Here is a 20,416-nt window from a genome sequence, read left to right as displayed (position 1 = left end):
GTACCAACCATTACAGGTAACGTCTTGGACTGGGTTTCACATGCAAACAGTGCGTCTTCCCAGTCGTACACTGTGCTTAACTTTAACAGTAAATACTTCTGAGGGAAGTGATAAAGGCCGGTATGTCATCAGACATCCTCCCTGCTGATTATTAGAATTTATTTTTTTTTATATAGAAATCTGGTTTTCCTCACAGACACTAAAGACCAGACGTCTGTCTTAGATTTCAGCTGCTCTGAATAAAGAGACTACGCTCGACTGCAGCGCGACCTTTCTAAGTGAGAGGGCCTGGTGCTTAGTTCTGCTTGGGCGCTGTTCGGTTTGAGAGGCTGAAATATTCAGGAGCTGCAAGTATCAGCACCACTGCGGTGTACGGACAGTGTGTGCATGTCTGGACCAAATTTAGACTTCAGCACAGGGTTTCCCTGCTGTAGAAAGTAAGATATTCAGGGAAAGACAGCAGTGCCAGTCTGCTGTAAAGTAGAACAACTATTCCTTTAAAAAACATAGATATTCTACTTAAACTTTAGTTGGCCAAGTTTTCTTTGTGAGCAAAGCTTCAAACAGAGAGAATGAGGACAAGACACCAAATTTATCCTCTTCAGGACCAAAATGGTAGACTAAAAAGTGAGACCGTTTTGTTTGTATTCCAGTCGAGTAGCATCCGAAGCTGTGAGACAAAAACACATTGATGGTTCCCACAGGGCAGCCTTGATTTCACATTTTCTGGATCCCACAAAATGTACGACTTTACTCTGATGAATACAAACCCTTCTTTGGTCATTTATTTCCCTCTAAGGTGAAAGCTTTGGTTACCACCTTCAAGACTGGAATAAATAAATAAAATGGTACTGCCAATTTTACTATTATAGTGAATGTGTCATCAAGCAGTGCTAGGTTTCATTATGTTGTCCTGAAGTTTCAGGACAGATGCATCTGTCTCCCTCTAATAAATGTTTTAAATTATTTGTTTCTAGTGGTGTCAAACACTTTTTTTGCACATACTGATAAGAATAATTTATTAATTCACATTTTACAGCCCACATTGAACTATTCATCCCACTCCATCTCTTAAAAACGACTGATCAACTAAAAATCCTTCCACCTGTGAAAAAAAAAAATTATGCAACACACACAAATCTTTCAACGCCACAGATTATCTTTAGCCACGTGAGTAATCAATAAAATTCTTCAAAATCTAGTCTGGTCTGTACTTTTGGTCACCATTCCCTAGTTGGCAGAAGAGCACCCAACCACCAGCCCCCCCTATCTGTCCCACTGCTAAGTACAAGTTCAGTAGTTCATGCTGGCCAAATTTGTCACTGGTCCAGAACTGGACCTGGAGAATGTCCTTCTGCTACGGGGGCCTCCAGGCTCCCCCGGTCATCGAGTTCACTCTCCTGGGGGTCCCACGCTATACGGAGCATATCAGTCCTGCTCCACCTGCTTTCACCGGGCCTGGCTTTCAGTGAAAAGCGTAGAGGAGGAGGAGAATCGTGCAGACGCCGATCACAGAGCCCAGAATGAGAGAATCCCGTCTCTTCCGCAGGTTGATTCGTTGGGTGAGGTTGTTGATGGTGGGGAAACGGTCTGGGGAAAGCCACAAGTCAAGGAAGATCACAAAAGAAAAAAAACATCTGCATTTGAATCAAAAGCAGTATGTGGCCAATCATGACTTCACATCAGGAGACCTTCACACACACACACACACACACACACACACACACACACACACACACACACACACACACACACACACACACACACACACACACACACACACACACACACACACACACACACACACACACACACACACACACACACACACACACACACACACACACACACACACACACACACACACAGCATCAAGGATACTGGCCAGTGTGTTGACCCTGCTCTGTATGGATTTCAGCAGGCCCCTTTGGGAGGTCATGTTCTCCTTGGTCGCCATGGCAATACTAAACGAGACAGAGTGAAATGAGTTGAGAGATGACAATACTAAACGTGTTCGCAGTCATTAGTACCGTAAAGTACCTTTGGCTGCAATTGAGACAACAATGAAATGGAAATCCAATTCCTCCAGGGGGATGTTTCTAGGGGGAATGAGCGTCAGTGTGAAGGGTCACAGGTGCATGGTGCAGGTTAAAAGTGATAAACTGTCAGAGGACAGAAGAGGATCTTGAAATATTTCACCCTTTTTTCGGATTTTGTTACAGTGCATCCTTATGCTAACCCCTCCTTAATCTACATTCAATGTCCAATGATGACAGTGAAAAAGCAAATTCCCTAAAAGGATTAACTCAATAACACATTGACATTAGTGTTCAGACCCTTTGCTAAGACAAGGCTCAGGTGCTTCCCATTTCTTTAAACATCTTTGAGAGGGTAAGACACATCCACCTGTGGCAAAGTCAATTGACTGGACATGATTTTGAAAAGCACACACATAAACATACCAAAAAAAAATAAGCTTGTCACATTTTTTTCCTGGGATCAGGATAACACACACTAACCCCAAACGCATTGTGAAAAAGTATCACAATTCCCTACATCTGAGGATCAATAGAAGATCAATAACATCTTCGACCTCCACCCATCAATCCAACAACGGTGGCCCCAGACCTACACACACATTGTTAACTGCTTTTGTTTTACCCTTCTTGAGATTTGATGTAATATATTGCAAGAAAACCTGTATTTAAGATGATAACAGTTTCACCAGCTATTTTTTGAGTTAGTATTTTTCTGTAACAGACTTCCAACAGTTAAGATTTGGTGAAACTGTTCAGAGCACAATGTCGTGGACGGCTGGACACTTGACTTCTGTCATTTTTCACTTGTGGCAAGTACTTAACACAGACAAAATGATACAGTATCATTTTAATTGTGAAAAAAATACACAAAATCAAATAAGAAAACATCCGATCATCTAAACTCAATCCTCAGATAACACTGCTATGGTGGTCCCATGTTGCCAAACCCCTTGACACCATGCACTCAACCTAAAAGCAGCATCTAGGTTGCTGGAAACCATAAAGGTATGGAATTGCTGTGATATTGTACCTTCTTCTCAAACTGGGGCCTTAGCAACTTTCAGAGCAGGAAAGTTCAGCTGGGCAGTTGGCAGGAAAAGATTAAGGCTCTGTGTTTGTCTTCTGTGGCATCTGTTACACACAATAATCAATAGGTGTTACCGAGCCGTCTTTTTGAGCCTGACACTTTCTACAGAGGGATCAGAAGAGTGTTTGAGTTGAAGGGAATTAAATCTGCCACCTTTCCCTACGTCTATCTCATCTGCTCCTTTAGATCATGACTGTAGCCTGACCAATAAAGGATTTTGAGGTTCAATGGATTTATATATGACAACAAATTTATATATCAGTTGATAAATAATCTAATAATCTTATAACAAATGTATTGCAAGCATCAAACTATGAAGTAATCTAATTATTCTAAAATATTTTTTAAACATGTGTCTCTGCATCCATTGTTAAGACACTGGACAATGTCCTTTACACCTTAAACAAAACAGTAATTAAGAGGTAAACATAGTGACTTCAATACAGTGTTAATATGCTCAACAACACTGGTATGACAGTTGTTTTCTTCACTCCATGCAGGATTGTGTAACACAGGGAACAGCAGGGTGACAACCAGTAAGAACTGGCCACAGGGGACAAACTCCTCCCACCCTAGAGAGACAGAGTCCCATAGGAGACCGTTCCAAACAACAACAACAGCAGCAGAAAATGCCTTGAGATATTAGTGCATGTTGTGATGTGGCACGACACAAATTAAATTGAATTGAACTGAATTGAATAGACGAATCTGTGTCCCTAATTAGGTAAAAGCTGATTTCTGGGTCAGTGGATGTGTGTTGTGTGTGCGTGCACTTGAATGCAGGTCTTGAGGTGTAGGTTTCAGTGTATGGGGGGTTGGGGTGAGTGGGTGAGGTCATGGCCTCTCCTGCAAGTGGAGGTTGCTGAAGGGACAGTCCGCAGTCTTGGCCTGGATCAGTGTTTTGGGAATCGTGTTCTCCTCAGTCAGGAAGAAAAGACTCTGCTGACTCCAGCAACCTCGATGAGCCTTTATCTCGATGTTAACCAGCTCATGAGAATCAGAGCTGGAGGGTAAAGATTCCCTTCACGCGCTGTATCATGTGATCAGTCAATGATCGCTGTTTAAAACAGGGCTCACGCTTGTCAAGTGGCCTGTTGAGTGAAGTCAGTTTGTCAATTTTATTTACATAGTCTAAAATCACACATATGCTAAGGCCGAGGCTCCCTCAGTGGATAAGAAATTAACTGCAAAAAAAAGAGATTACACAACAGAGTAGGGATCCCTCTATTGCTTGTACATGTGAATACAGAACTTTTTGTCTAAAAGGGGGGCATATCTGAGAGTTTATCCGGGACCTTAAACGTTACAGCAATTAACGTAATTTGTGTAGACCTGAAGGGAGAAGAAGGAGTGAGAGCTGGATAGATCATAAGTAAATGAAGTGAGAGGATTTATTCTGTTATCCAGGGTTGAACAAGTCCTGCTCACTTCATGCTCAGATTATATTAATTGACCAGCAGTTTTTGTTGTGGCAAACCGACACAGACAGATAATTTCTCCGAAATGAATTTGAAAGCTGCTTTATATCTTTGGCCATGTTAGATCCATACTGAGTGCTTTGTGTTGGGTTCAGCCGGGAGACGGACAATGACAAAGGGTTGAGGGCTGTCACATACAAATATATGTCTTCATATATGTGCAAGAACACGCAGGTCTTACCTTATTGTGTCGTCCATCAGTCGGTCCGAGCTATAGACAGCGAGAGGAGGAAGAGGGGGAGAAGAGAAGAGAGGTTGGTTGGTTATTGATCTAAGGCAGTGCAGCAAAAAACATGGACTGGAAACAAACAACCTCGGGCCAGATATCTGTATCATTTTCAGATTGACAGTGATCAATACTGAGCCAACTGGCCCAGAATTCTGATGACATTACTTTGACACAAAACAGAATTCAAATATACGTAAATCTTATTCTATTTTACAGCTGTCCTTTGAAGTCATTTTTTATTGGTGGTGTTGTGGTGAACTGCATTTTATAAAGAGGAGTTTCTAATGTTCAGTTGCCCTTGTGTATGTAAATGTGAAGGACAAAAAAAAATAGAAACGCTTGTCAAAATTTTTCATCCTGCAGGCTCTTAAACGAGATTTGTTTAATCTGTGATGTGTAGGTACAATTACAAGGGAGGAACATTTGGCAATTGAATTTTAGGTTTCTGTGAAGCCTCTGCATGAAACAGTGTGACTGTGTAGAAATTGGTTTGGTTCGCATTCTCCTCATGGCCAAGTCTGGACTATGTAGAAGAGGGAGTGTCAGACGTTTGCTTCTGACCAACAGAGAATACTGGAAGAGAAACCGACGCACGCACGCACGCACGCACGCACGCACGCACGCACGCACACAAACACAGAAACCTCTTATGTTGTAACACCAGCATTGTGTCTCAGGTTTCTCATAAACAACAAAGCTCTCAGCAGTTTATTCCCTAATTGGAATCAATTTGGACAATGTTCCAGAGAAATAAAGCAAACCAAACAAACAACTGCAGGGATTGAATTTCATAGTTCAACCTACATTCAATAGCTCGACATTCTCATTGTCATGCCCGTTGTGTGGTGTCTGTCAAGCTCTTAGCAACGAGAGCAACAGGAAGGGAGAGAGGGTCTCTGATAATATTTAAAACATAAAGATGGAAGAGTGTTTAGGTCTCCTTACATTCAATGGTGTGACATGTCTCTGCCGTGCATCTGTATGCAGGGGGGAATGTAATACCAGGCCCCGAGCCGACAGAGTTGTTTTTTTTGTTTAGCTAGTATCTACTTCTGTCACATGGATGTGGTTTAGGTAAGAAGTGGCTGAGACGAAAAAAAAAAACGTACTTTGCAAATAATATTAATACATGCTCCGTCCACTGGTACCCCCAACACAAGAATTACGACAAACAATATGGGGAGAGCCGACGGCTGAGTGCAACAAAAACTATAGTTCAGTTTTTGAAACAAACAAACCCCAGACTTGGGGGTTGCAAGAGCAGTGCACCGTATGGCAAAGAATCACTGAGGGAGCACTGCAAGGATTTGCCTGAGAGACCTTACAGGACTGTCCTGTCCAGGCCATTTATCTGGTCAAGTATTGACCAACTTATCTCTAAGAGGACAGACGATTTTCTAGGTTATACAGTCATGTAATCACTTTGAGACTGGTCCTGCTAATGATCTATAATGTTTAGGTCTTTCTCTCTGATGGTGGGGACCAAGTAGGACTGACCTCTAACAGACCCAATCTTTACCTCATTAGTACAATTTTTATGAATTTCACTTGTGCGACTGCCCTGTTGAATTTCTTCCTACAGAAGTTCATTTTGGTCCGGATTTCACAAAGTCCCCAAAGGGTTACAGGAAAGTTGGAAGAGAGAGGAGATAGTAGAGGTGTTAACAAATGGAGCACTGCTTCTATAATCTGAGTTTTGCCCAGTTGACTGTGGACACTGCAAGGGACACTCCACAGTCACGATGTGGGTTGGACAGCCTACTGTGATTTGGCAGTCATTTGTAAGATCATATCTTTTGTCTTGGTCAGAGCGAAACTGAATCGATCACAGGAATAAAATCATTTGGTGAAACGACAACTGGCACCAAATTCACAATAAAGGTTGCCAGGCAAGTTTGGTACGAATGGATTGTGGAAGGAGGTGGGTGCAACAAAGTTGAGTTGTGGCCATACCAACTTAAGAAAAGAAGAAAATTAGGCCACAAACTATGTCTATTCCTCAGTCGAAACAGAAGTGATTGTCATAATGCTTATTTGATTATTAGACACATACAATCTAACAATGCCCTAACAAATGCTGTATCTCCATTATGGAAAAAAATAAAAATAATTACAAAAAAACATTGTGGTGGACAGACATACGACGAAGAGAGAAAAACCTTCAACCACCTGTCTGCCGACATTTCTCACCTTATAAATCATGAGCAGAGGAGCGGAAGGGAGAGTGGTTGTGAGCTGAGCCTTGATTCATGGAGTTTCTGTACGCAGGGTGGGGATGGGGGAGATTTATGTTTTGTTCCCTCCATCATCGAGCCGCAGCAGTAGGGCCAACGCGTTTATGTATGTGTGCACGAGTTGGTTCCCGCTGTTTCCCCTGGTCAGTGGGGTTTTTGCTGCAGTCGTTAAATTGCTAATTAACTCAAAGCTAATTACCTTTCCCCAATATGATGAATAAACCCACCCTGCCCACATGCTTCCTTGCTTCCTTGCTCACTCTTGCCATTCACACGCACATTCACATAGATTCAGACGGGCTGTTTGCTGCTCACATATATGTACATTTTTAAAACTGCTACAGCCAGACGTTTAAAAAAAAAAATCATACCTGCATTAGCAGTGTTCTACAGGTAGCACTTGAAGTAACAAATTACTTCTTTCGTAATGTCGACTCATCAATTTTAAGAGCAATGTTAGGCAACTCATGAAGTCAACCAGGTAAACTGAATCATTAATTATATTCCCTAGAAAAAAAGGTTAACTCTTAGCAGTTGCAGACACCACACTGCATCAGTAATGTTTTGTTCATCTCAGAATTTGGACATAAAAGTGATGTGTTGCTCACTTGGCAAAAAATGTTTGTAGAGCCTCTGAAGTAAAATTACATAAAGAACTTAGCTTAAGTTTTAATACAAGCATTAGCTGTTGGTTGACAAATACAACACGAGAGCAAAACACGGCATTAAATTCAAGGAAATGTATGTCAATGTAAGGTGCAAATTTCCTCCACTTATCAGTCCTTATCAGGGTGACCACTACCATTAGAGCACGTGCAACATGAACTTTTAATGGGCTTGCTCCTCCCTCCCTCTGGTTTATTCATGAACACTGACCTATTTGGCCTGAAGAGATGGAAAAATAGATACTGGGATTAAGAGGGAGACGGAGATATAGGGAGAACCATCACACAGGGAAAAGAACTTCAACACAGTAGCTGAAAAAACTAAACAGTGTCAAGTTAAAGTTTACAGTGGGAAATCCACGATTCTCCAAATCTACAATTTAGAACTTGATGTTTAATAGTCACACTTGCTTATAGTCATATACAGTAACGACAGCTTTCAGAGTTAATATGTAGACAGTTCTGATTACACAAGGTTCATTACTACCTGGAAAAACTAGATACGATGCTATTTTACAAATGTCTCCACTGCATCTGTCTCATTTAAGTTCTGCTGAGAATAAAAGCAAGCTGGCAAACAAGCTATCCAACACTTTCATTTGTAGATGAACTGGCAGGGACTTCTATTTTAGATTTTTTCTTTTTTAAAGAAGTGATTAGTCTTTCCTGAACGGTTCCATCGGTCTGGCAATACTGGTACCATCACTAGCCAATATATTATAGACTCACGCACACACACATACTCACACATTGATTACACTGCTTCTGCAAATGTGTGTGTTGATCGTACTCATTCCTCATGTAGCCTCACTTTCCCGTGGTCAAAAGATAAAGTCAAAGAGTTTTATCCTAATATGAGCTGCAGAATGACAACACAGCAACCAGCTCACTATAACATGGTGTAATAAAATAAAAAATAAAAACTTCTCGAAAATCTTTCTAGGTTCAAACAGATCACTTAAGGGACACCTCATTATTAATAATACATGTCCTTAAGTCTGTATTTTCAAAAGCGAGCATCACAGACTGAAACATTTTAACTCATATCCCTCATCCTTACCGAGTAGCCACGCTTGGAAGACACGCTTAGAAGACACTTCAGACCATTGCTCTGGCCACTAACACACTTTAGCCCTTTTCTCATCAGGCCCTCTTTCCTGTTTTATGGCTCTAATGGGATCAATCAAGCGTAACTTGATCTTTATCTCCTATCGCCTCTTTCCCGTCCCATCTTTGTCACTGGTCTGAGAAAGCCCTCTGATATGGGTTGTGGTTTAAAAAGATAATGTCATTATGAATATCCTGATCAACTGTGCTGGATCGGCACAAGCTTAACTGCAGGGAATTCAGCTTCAGGCTGCAACGACATTCTCATTTCACGATCCTGTTGTAATTTTCGGGCTGTCACATTAGCAATACTATCGCAAAATCAAAAGGAAATTAGAATTAAATATAAATAATGATTTAAATCCAATTTTTCTTTGACTTGTTCATTGTGGGGTTTTGAGGGTTGTTGTTTTTTAATATTTAAAATACTAATGCCTACTATGCTGCAGTGATAACCCATGGTTACTGCATCACAGGATAGAAACAGAAATAAGGCGATTGGTTATTCACTCAAAATTATCAAATTTGTATTATAAAACAATTTCGCTATGTCATGACAACCCTCACTTGAATAAATGTGGAAAGATTATTTATTATAATTTTTAAACATTGTCAAGAAAAATTCTTCCCGTCCTCACTACGAGGATTGATTCTACAGGGCACGCCCTTTCAGGGATAGGCCAGGGGAAAAGTATTCTCTCTCTGCTTCAGCACATGAATCCATTAAGGCGTTCACTTAGACACAATGTCAATTATCTATGAGACTCACCAGTCAAATTGAGACCGACAATTTGACGGTTTCAATTTGACTGGTGCACTCTCGTGCTCAAATTTATAGTGATATTTGTACACTACTGATCAAAAGAGTTCATGGCCCACAATGCCGGAACAAATGTCACAAAATAAAGATGTTGATACTGATACTGACAAGGAATAACAATCAGGCAGATTGGTGCATCTGTTTAAGACAGTACATGATCCAACAGAGCACCTCTCCTGTAAACAATTAATGGTATTTGCACTGAACTGCTGATGGTTGGGTTGATGGTTTAATCCCACTAATGGCTGAAGCAGCAACAGGCTTTGCAGTGTTGGTAGAGATGAAATTATGTGGTCACCAAATCTCACTAAATCAATCCTATGTTAAACATTTTGTGATAACTCCAACTTCGGTTGTATCCACCAACTGGCAACGGACAGTTGCATGAAGCATAGATTTCTACATGATCATATTTTTAACCACACAACACTACATATTATTATGTTAATGCCACAATGCAAATGGACAGGGACAAAGGTGAGAATCTGAACAATGTTAAAAGCTCTTCTGTTTTTTGTTGCGTTTTCTTTGTGCGCGTGTGCGCCCTGCTAACAAATCCAATTTTACTTTCCACATGGGGTGCCTCTCACACACACAGGTACACTCATACAGATTTCACAAACTTCACTACCTCATGCTGTTCTGCAGTGCTTGAGAGTCAGCCAAATGGTGGAAGGACACTAATTAGGTTGCTGGCAGATCCTGGTTTGACCTACTGTGTCAGTATGAAGAGCGACGCCAAACTTTTTCTTGCTTAGATATGTTAAGTTGTGTCAAAAATGTGCTTTCAAGACCCCCCCCCCCCCCACCCACCCACTTAACCCCTTCCAATGTTTTCTTAAACAAGACATTAAGCAAACCACTAAGGGGTTTTAGAAAAATTTATGAAAATATCCCATCTGTTAGAAAGTAAAAGCATACAGAGATAAAGTACCAAGGGGTGCGAGAGTTTAAGAAGCAAGCATCAGCCACAGCAATCATTCCTAGTTTCATTCTAGGTGACTGTGCTGCACCATCAGGATGAGTTTTCCCAGCTTTGATATCCTCAAGTGAATTCTCGATTAGATCAAACTCTTCAGATAATGACACAGAAGGATGCTGAAATCTTACTTTCTCAGATGCTCATGCTCCTTTAGAAACATCTCTGTTCTTCTGTTGTTGACCCCGGAGCCACTTTTGTATGTCCTAAAAAAAAAGGGACATGTAGATACATTAGCATGAATATGGAAAATTGACCTCAAATGTTTACTACAACAGACATCACTTATTTATTGTATACATTGTTTTTATCTGAAGTTTTGCAGCCCGGGTTAGAGGAGCTTATGTATGTATTTACATATGCCAGTGTGTTTGAACTGTATTTGACTCCCCATTCTATTACATGTGCTCTGCATATTTCTGCATAAATAGAAAATGAAGATTTCTGTAATAACAAAAAACATTTAAAAACAAAAAGAGAATGGCACTTTCCTGCAATTACAAAGTCCTAGCAGTTCTAACACAAAACATCACACAGATCCGGAGTTCACAGCCTCAGCTTGGCTGTGAGGAAACCTTCGACTGACAGACCAATCTGACAGTCAGCCGACAGTCAAAAACCTTGCACCTGACTGTCAGCTGTACCTTTCACAATATGTCTGGTGCTATTGACAGTTGAAGTATCTGGTCAGAGAAAGAGATATTGGGATGGTTTTCCTTACCACCGGCACCGTTTAATTTCTTTGTCCACCATCCGAAGACCACAGGAGGAAAATGCTTGATTATTTTGCAAGTAAGAAAACTATCTGACATGTCTCTGTTCATGAAAACTCTTTGTAAATATAAAGATGTCACGTTCACCACCCTGACAATCGGGCAATGGTAAAGTATTCCCACTTTATGTTACTTTAAACTTCCACTCCCCTTCTAGAGGGAAATATTGTACTTTCCACTCCACTACAGTTATTAGACATTGGTAGTTTCTAGTTACTTGTAAGATGAATATGTTACACAAAGGTTAATACAACACGCTTTTGAAATCTAACACATAGTTAAAGATTAAACCAGTCGTGTCCAAACGTTTTGGCTTTACAAAAACAGGTGTGTAGTCTGGTTCACATTTCAGGTCTCCAAAGCATTTTTTCCTCTTCAAAATCGTCTCATGGTTTCATTTCAATTAATGTTCAAATCATCTAATATCTCACCAAAAATCAAAGATTGAGAAAAAAAGTGAAAACAGATTTGTGTATAGGAACTTATTTTTTTTTCTTCTTTACTATTCAAATTCACATGTTTTGCCCCCTTGTATATAAAACTACATAAATGAGCTCAAACTAGCTCCCCCGCCAGGAGCTACAACAGTAGCATGCTGCTGATGGCTGTGTAGACCGTTTTTTATTAAATAGCAGACGGCGCCAATGCCACAGAATCCCTGCACCTGCTTTACAGTAAAGCCTTCTTGAGGTTCACCAGTGGAAAGCTTTTAATGTGAAGCAGCAGCAGCAGGACATTCTCAGTTTGCATTAGCGATAACTTAACAAAGCAAATACAGCACCACTGTGGTTGCCGTACACAAAACAACACAAGCATAATGTGTTTTTTTTAAAGAAAGAACAAGGTGGTAGGAGAGGAAAAATCAGCAGGAGCTTCTACGGAAGTGAAAGCAAAACAAAGCAACGCCTCTTTGTGGTAATCTGCATGACTGCATATATCGAACAAATAAGCTTACTGCAAAAATACGACTTGGATGAGCAGCAAGACCGTAGCGAGGCAGCATGGTTCTCACCTGCTATGTGGCAACAATGGAAATGCCGGAAAATCACAGCTCAGCATGTCGCAACCTGGCTGAAAATGCCATGCTGAGTTGGCCTGATCTCCTCCTCTACTTCTTTTTCAGTTGTCAACAAGCATTGATACTCTCTCGGCTGCCTCTGTAGTCCTCTCTCTAACTCACCACTTCAACTGAAGAATTTTAACAGCCATAAATAATATATAGAGAGAGCAGAGGGGCAGAAGCCTTGAATCATCGAAAAAAACACTTGATTATTAGTATCTATATAAAAAAATTAAAATAAAATAAAACAATTTTTAGTTTAGAGAATTTGTTTAAATTGACATTTTGTGAATGGGCAGATTTCAGATTTAAAAATGGTTCAGATTTAGGTTAGGTTGATTGTAGACTCTAAATTGACCAAAGGTGTGAATTTGCGTGTGAATGGTTGTTTGTCTCTGTATGTTGGCCCTGTAGAATGTTTCTCGACATGTCCAAGGTGTAACCCGCCTCTCGCCCCAACGTCAGCTGGGATCGGTACCAGCGCCCCTGCGACCCTCGAAGGATAAAGCAGTATAGATAATGAATGGATATTAGATCCACAACCTGAAATCATACATACATTCTCAGGTTAATAATAGAGCACTGCGCCATTTAGTAGCAAATCAGTTAAAGTTAATGGATGGCTTGTTATACCAGTAAAAACATCACGTCACCTATACTTTTTAGCTTCAGGCAACTCTAGCTACCAGCATCCATGAACAGCCGGCTGCCAGTTCTCTCCTGGGCTTCTGGTCATTTAACAGCCCCACCCTACTTACTGTTGGGCGAGAATGAGATAAAGAGCACGGGAGGGGGGGGGGGTCTGTTGAATCTGCACACACATATTCCATAAACATCCTACCCCACCCAGCTAACTGTGAGTGGTCCAAGAGCAAATGTGCCTACTTCATCCCCAGTGCCCCATCCAAAGCCACTGAATGGAAATATTATATTCAGTGCACACACCGCACACTGGCTGCCTTCAGCCAAGGCTCTCTGTCCCACCAACAGGGCTGATGCCTTTGTAGGGCTCGAATAGCCTGTAGTGACAGGCAGCTTCCTCTCTCCAGCAAAGCCTTTTAAAAGGGCAACAATGTAAATCACAGGCTAGCTGTCATTTTTGTTGCTGCCATTTAAAATCAAAGCAGGAGCAGAGGGAGTGTTATATCGGCACTGAGCCCAGCTTCGTGCTGCTGTTATGAATGGCACCGCTGCGCACAAGAAAGTGCATGTGCATGTGTGAATGTTTTGTTGACAGAGCCTGCCACCACTCAGTCAGATATTGTGTGCGTGTGTATTTTTTTAACAACTCTGACAGGCATAAAAATCTACAGTGAACTCCTCCATCCCCAAGATCTCTACTGCCCTCTACCTGACAGAAGGGCCAAAATGCTCCGCTGTAGCAGACACATCCATCAGTATATCAACGGCAACATGGCATATTTCAAACTTGGTGTGGGTCGGCACATTTCTGAACTTACCATAACATTTTTCTTTCCAAACACAACTTATTCTGGAGTGCATTATATTATATATATATATTATTTTTTAAACAGTGACTAGTACACAGTATTTTATGTAATGCTGTTATGGTGTTCCTTAACTACTCAAGCCAAGAACTGACCAGTCTCAGTCAGACCAGTCTTTTTTATAATAAAACAGTTAAAATAATGGATTCCTGCTTCAATAATTGAGTCTTTCATCTGTTTGGGGGGGAAATGATCTTTCCCATGCCTCACCACAAAAAGGTAAATGAGGCAGGTTTGGGGGGGGGTCATGTAAAGCACGACTCCACTTCTGCCACAATGGCAGCAGTTATAATCCCCCCACCTGTGAGCTCAGTTGGTTCCCTCATTAGCCCATGGGCACATAAGTCATCATTAGGCTGAGCACCGGGTCAACAACACCGGCTCATTTCTATGCATTACAATCATCAGCACTGAGCCTATTAGAAGGGTCAGTGAGACTCCTTAGCAGTGTTATTTAATGAAGATTGAGTGAAATCCTGCACATAGTGCTGAGCTCATGGGATGCTACTAACTAAGAAGATTTACATTTAAGATTTTTAGCTTATGTGCAGCAGTGTGACTTCGAATTATCATTAGATGATAATGGCTTGGTGGTGCATTGACTTAAGTAGGTTTAAAACTTGTCAACTGAAAGAATACAATTATTTGTGGTATAGGTAATTATGATATATCGTAACACTTACACTTTGCTCATTTACATAAGATGTAGTGCATTCTTCCTCAACTCAGTCTTCTACTAACTAGAATCAACAGCTCTCAAATTATGGTCAACATATTATCATATGGTCCGAACTCCCCTTCAGTTCCTTATTGAAAAACATTGTGATGTCACAGTGAACCTCAACTTTGACAGCTTTGGTATGAAATGTCATCAATTCATAATGTTATCCTGTTTTTCCTGTCCATTTGGAATAAATGTTGTAAAAATTAGCATATGAATGCCTCAGTAATGGCCAAAAAACGTTTTCGTGAGGTCACAGTGACCTTGACCTTTGATCCCCAAAATCGAATCAGTTCATCCCTGAGTGAATGTTGGTACCAGATTTTAACAAATTCCTTTCAGGGGTTCCCCGAGATGTTACAGTACATGCAAGACTCCACGGCTGTATCTGGCATGAGGCATAGTAAATACTGATACAAAAACAGCGTCATCATTTCTTAACCATGGTATTGATAGGATATTACTTGTTTAGATAATAATAATAATAACTACAGCAGCAACAATAAAACCAGTAGTACTTTCAGAAACAGACAATGGTTTGAAGAGGCACTTTAGTCAATCTGGGCAACATATATATCCCCTAAATCTAGCATGTAAATTTTGGTCTATGACCAAATATTAATATTGTTTTAACCAGTAAAAATAGGTGTTGTTTTTTTTAAATGACAGAAAGCAATTCATCAAGGACTGACAACATATCATGAAATTGTTTCAGAAATTTCAGAATTTTTAATGTTCCATTATGAGAGTCTAATCAGAAATAATGATCTTACACAGTGACTGCAAGGCCTGTAAAACGTGAGGCTTCCTGAGGCAGCTGCAGACTATCTGCATACTAGATGGATGGAGGGGGATCAATAGGAATCCTGCAGTGCTCACCGTACACTCTGCGTCTTATAGATCAATAAGCCATTACAAAAAAAAACGACAAGAGTCATGGTCCGGGGGAGCCTCCATCTCATTTCAATACACTGACTCACAACTGAGCCAATCTAAAGAGAGGACACACTTTCTAAATACAAGGCCAGCGAGGCCATGAATCTTCCTAGGTTTTAATGGCAGACATTTTTCAAGAGCGTGCCCGGTGGAAGTCAAGGTTCAACTATCCCTCTATGGAATAAGGTCTACAATACAGGAGCACCATGAATAATGCGTTATAGTTTTTATTCCTCCACGGCCACTAAACACTAAAGTTTTCTCTACCGCCTAAGCATTTTGCACAGTGCTTCTGAGCATTTCTCTCTAGTACTCCGGAGAGAGGGGATTTTGTATAAGACAATATATATTTTTGAAACTTTTTTTTTGAAAAAAAAATGGAGGTAGTCTTATATTTCAGGACTACACAGTTACATGTTAATTAGTTTCAAGAGATTTTCTTATTGAATAGAGCAAATACCAGTGTAACTGCTATGGTCATTTACAGTGTTGCATTAAGGGTTGTTTGTAGCCTTAATGTAGCTAGACTAGCAACTCTTTTTTATTCTGTAGTGAGTATTTCAATTAACGTGCTGCTGTGAGTGGGTACTCACTCAATGTCTTTCCTGACGGACCCGAGCAGGTCTTCTCTCTCACGAATGGCCAAGAAGTTGCCTTTGGTTTTGTGGAACTCATGTGTGTAATCCTGAGAGAAAAACAAATAAAAGTGAAGATGGAGAGTGTCAAAAGAAGAACAATCAATTAACACCATAAGGAAAAACACACAGAGGCATGTCTGCTTCATAAAACAGTTGTGTATTTGACTGTTTTTGCTAAATATAATAAGTGTAAACTATAAGCACATGAAGAGTATTGAAAATAGACGAAGGAGAAGCAATTGAGAGGAATATGAGGCCAAACCTGTAGGATGTCTCGGTGTCTCTGAAGCGTGTGCATGAGTGCAGCGTTGAGGGAAGACGTTCCCGGGGCATTGGTGTATTCCGCCATCTTGTCATTCACTGCAGTCAACTGACGGGGAGATGAAAAATAAATGGATTGAGGCACGGATGGAAAAGACATCAGGGAAAACATTAGAAACACAGACAAGGTAAAAAAAAAAGGAAAAAAAGTAAAAGGATTGAACACATTATGGGGACAAATGCATATGTATCCTTCAGGGGTCAAAACTGCACAATATCACCATGAGAACATATGTGCATACATGTTGTCTTTGACTTACATCTCTTCTTTTTGTGTCATTCACTTTTGAATTGATATTGAACCATTTAATTCTACTCTCCGTGAAGAGTCTGCCTTTGAACCAGGAGGAATGAAAAAAGTTAAATCTTTGAGTCAAATACACTTAATCACTCAAGGGGTCCAATGCTAAGCACACGCAGAAGTGGAATCTGCAGTGTGCTTTTTCCTTGATGAAAGACAAGAACCTTGGCATAAATCCAGTGTTGTTCTCACTGCAGTCTTTTTGTTGGCCTTTCACGGGCCACTGGCCGAGGAGAATTTACTTACTTTGGCCAGCAGCTGTTCAAGCTCCACTGACATGGTGTCAAACATCCTGTCCTGGGTAGAGTTGTTTAGCAGTGGAGTGGTGTCTGACCTTGAGGAGTTAAAAAAGAAGAAGAAAGGAACATAATTAGAAAAAAAAAAAATTATAAAAAATTATAATGCAAAATGAATCTTTCACAGGTTTTGCCTGTTGAGAATGACGCTATAGAGTTGAGTTGTTTCACTAAATTCAAACAGTGTTAGCCATGTGAAAATATTTCAGCAAGAATTAAGTGGAAATGAACTTTAATTAGTTACAGTTTGTTTTTTTAAACGTTTTAATCAACACCATCCAAAAAGCAACAAAAGTAGGCCTGACATAAATAATACATTAAGACATAATCTACTCCATCCATACATAGATCTTTAATGTGACTCACATTTTTGATTAAATTACACTGATAGTTGTGGGTTTCTTAGGTGGTGATAGTTAAGAGAATGTGTTATGTAAACAGGCATCAGTAGAAATGTATGATAGTTGTTTGTGTGGGGTATCAAACCAGCACCAATTTGGCAGCAAACCATGTACAGATGACTGTTGTTAGTTTATTCTAAAGAATCAAAATCTAAATGTGTGCTAAATGATTATAAAAAAAATGTTTTGCCCTAAACAGTTGTTGACTCTGCAGTTCAGACGGATGAGTGGCTCTTACGTGTCTGATCGACGTCCGTCCCTGGAGCTGCTGTAGCTGGTGCACAGTTTGCTGAAGGAGACCAGCTTCAGGTCAAGTTCATTCTCCAACTGCCTGGCCTGCTTTCGCAGATCTGTAACAGACAAACACACCCAGATAAAACACGTTTAAAACACTTAGCTGAGGGAAGTCATGAAGAACTTTTAATCAAGTACACATTTGAGTATGCAAATATTTAGATCTATGCAAATTAATATGTTGGCTTAAAATGCAAAATATCCTGCTTTGCTTACTCTACATTTAATTGTTGACTGTCGTTACTTGTTACTTTGCAGATGATGATTTAAAATATATTTATAATGATAATACATGTAAAACACAAGGCATGGCTATGCAGTAAATAAAATCACCTAACAGTATTTACAATAGTGGAAATGAGGACAAACTGCAGCCAGAAACACTATGAGAAGGTTGCACACATGTTCTTCGCCATTGACAGAGTCAGATAGATGCTTTTGTTGACTGCTTGAAATCAATAACAGATGATGCTATTTCCATATTGCACATACTTTCATATATTTTAATTCATTTCATTTCAGTTGTATTGTAGTTGTTCACGTATTGATCCTGCACTTTAGGTTCCTGTCTTTATCATTCGACTTGTACTCACAGTACTTGCACCAGAACACCAATGTAAACTCCTTGTATGTTGAAAACCTACTCAGCTATAAACAGAACTTTGATGTTATGAATCTTTAATTACAAAGGCCAAAGGGGAGTTGTCATATTCTAACATCATATGTGGTATTCACGGGGCACTATATTAATATCCTGTGCCCCGCCCCCTTAATATTTATTTTCCTTATACTGTTGGTTTTGCTGTTATTACTTGAATTATGAACTATTATATTCGACCAGATTTTTCTTTCATTCCGTTGTATGTGCCCCTTCTTCACTTGGCTGCACCATCACATTTCTTGGTGTTTCTAATGTAATTCATTCTGAAAGTAGAAACAGATGTGAATATTTCTCCCATCCATCATAAACAAGCGAACCGACTTGTGTCACTCGAGGGAGCTGGACGAGTTCTCTTCAATTCAACCGTGGGGTGGGACACGTAGAAAACGGTTGTGGTTGTTTTTTTGTTCATGGTGAGTTGGCACAACTAACTCTGCAGTGGACCGAGTCGATGAAGCGAGAGAGAGGCCACACACATTTGACCAGTCGACCGTCACGTCCACTCACACGGTCGGTGTGTTAGCCACCGTTAGCTTAGCCAGGCGTTGGAGCGATGTGTGCGTGAAACCACACGCGTCTGAGTCGAACGCGCCGGCAGCCGCACTGGCAGACTGACAGTGGACATTGTGAATGTCGCCCTGGACGCTGTTGCCAAGAGTGTCCCGCGCGAACCGAGGCAACCGTCGCTCCCTTACCTTCCCAGTAGTTGCTGCTTCCTATTCCTGCCATCTTTGTTGTGCTGCGACGTCACCAGTTTCCGCGTTGCGTCACGTTTACGCGTCAGAAGAAGACGTTCTACTTTTGAAGAAAAAAAAAAAGAAAAGAAAAAAGGTGTTTTTGTCGCCCTCAGCTGAGCCTCTCAGGCAGCACATTACCCTGCAGGCTCCCCATGCACCTCCACATGATGGAAGTGAGTATTAAAAACATAACTCCCGCGCTGACCTTCCCGAGTTAAAGTCTCCAAACGCCGCATTCGCCGTTTTGTCGTTCAGCTGAAGTCGCAGTGCGTCTAAACGAAAGATGTGGAGGGGGAAAAGGGTTAATACGTCTTTAAATGGCATGATTCAATTTGAACATTTAAATGAATGTCAATTAATGGAATTCGCTGGAATATAGGACGCGTGTGGCTTCAGCAAAGTTAAGCTTCAACTTTGGTTATTCAAAAGAGAAATTGGTTTGCAGAACACGCAGTGAAGGAGCAGTGAAGAATAAAAGGAGATAAAACCAATAGATGATCTAAGTCCTAATCAGCCGATGCACAACACTACACAGCATTATCCTGTAGTAATCATCAAGTGCATTAGTGCAGACATCCGATATGAGAAATCTTAAACACAACACAGAAGACAAATCATTTCAAATAAGTCCAAGAGCTTTAAGCAAGAGACTCACTTTTGCATGTGTTCACCTGCAAGATAAAATAATTCCTTGTTCGATTACTTTTGCCACAACATTTACAAGGCCCGCCGCCTGAAGCTCAGTGAACAAAAGGGTGCTGTGAGTGCAAGAGCAAATTCTTTAATTTAATTTAAGTTATCTCACTATTAGTTAATGCTTCTGGGCAACTTTAGCATTACCGGGCCAGCAGAGGATACAAATCCTGGCACTCAATAATAATTTTATAAGCTAAATGCAGACTTTTCTTAAAAACAGTTCCACTTCAACTTGTGGTATTTATTTATCACACTTTATTCACAATCTATCTGGGTGTTGCAAAAAAGTAAAACCAAAATTTTTGCTCTAAATGATATAAACAGTGTCACCTACAGGCCATTAGGGGGCCTCCACAATAAATCTTTACCCCTCTCCTTTCTGTTTAGTTTATGGAAGCATCTTGCAAGACTCTAACCTTAACCCTAACCCACTTT

At 40.5% G+C, this 20,416-nt stretch overlaps 1 protein-coding gene across 2 annotated transcripts; it reads right to left on the bottom strand.

Moving 5' to 3' along the window:
• Window positions 1–1,005: 1,005 nt before the first annotated feature.
• Window positions 1,006–19,357, bottom strand: gosr1 (golgi SNAP receptor complex member 1). Of its 2 annotated transcripts, XM_035622110.2 has the most exons (9): window positions 19,244–19,357; window positions 17,832–17,943; window positions 17,143–17,230; window positions 16,537–16,644; window positions 16,230–16,321; window positions 10,770–10,844; window positions 4,786–4,815; window positions 1,882–1,964; window positions 1,006–1,590 (listed from the first exon to the last, which is right to left on the bottom strand). In XM_035622110.2, exons 1-9 carry the CDS (start codon window positions 19,275–19,277, stop codon window positions 1,466–1,468), a joined length of 747 nt encoding a protein of 248 aa, XP_035478003.1. In that variant the 5' UTR covers window positions 19,278–19,357; the 3' UTR covers window positions 1,006–1,465. The 2 variants fall into 2 exon arrangements, with proteins under 2 accessions (XP_035478003.1, XP_035478004.1); XM_035622111.2 differs by lacking the exons at window positions 1,006–1,590; window positions 1,882–1,964 and adding an exon at window positions 1,973–3,170 and having other exon boundaries at window positions 19,244–19,343.
• Between the last annotated feature and the right edge of the window lie 1,059 nt (window positions 19,358–20,416).

The sequence above is a fragment of the Scophthalmus maximus genome, chromosome 11 (assembly GCF_022379125.1).
Source record: "Scophthalmus maximus strain ysfricsl-2021 chromosome 11, ASM2237912v1, whole genome shotgun sequence".
NCBI classification, from domain to species: Eukaryota; Metazoa; Chordata; class Actinopteri; order Pleuronectiformes; family Scophthalmidae; genus Scophthalmus; species Scophthalmus maximus.
This window is presented reverse-complemented; position numbering and strand designations above follow the sequence as displayed.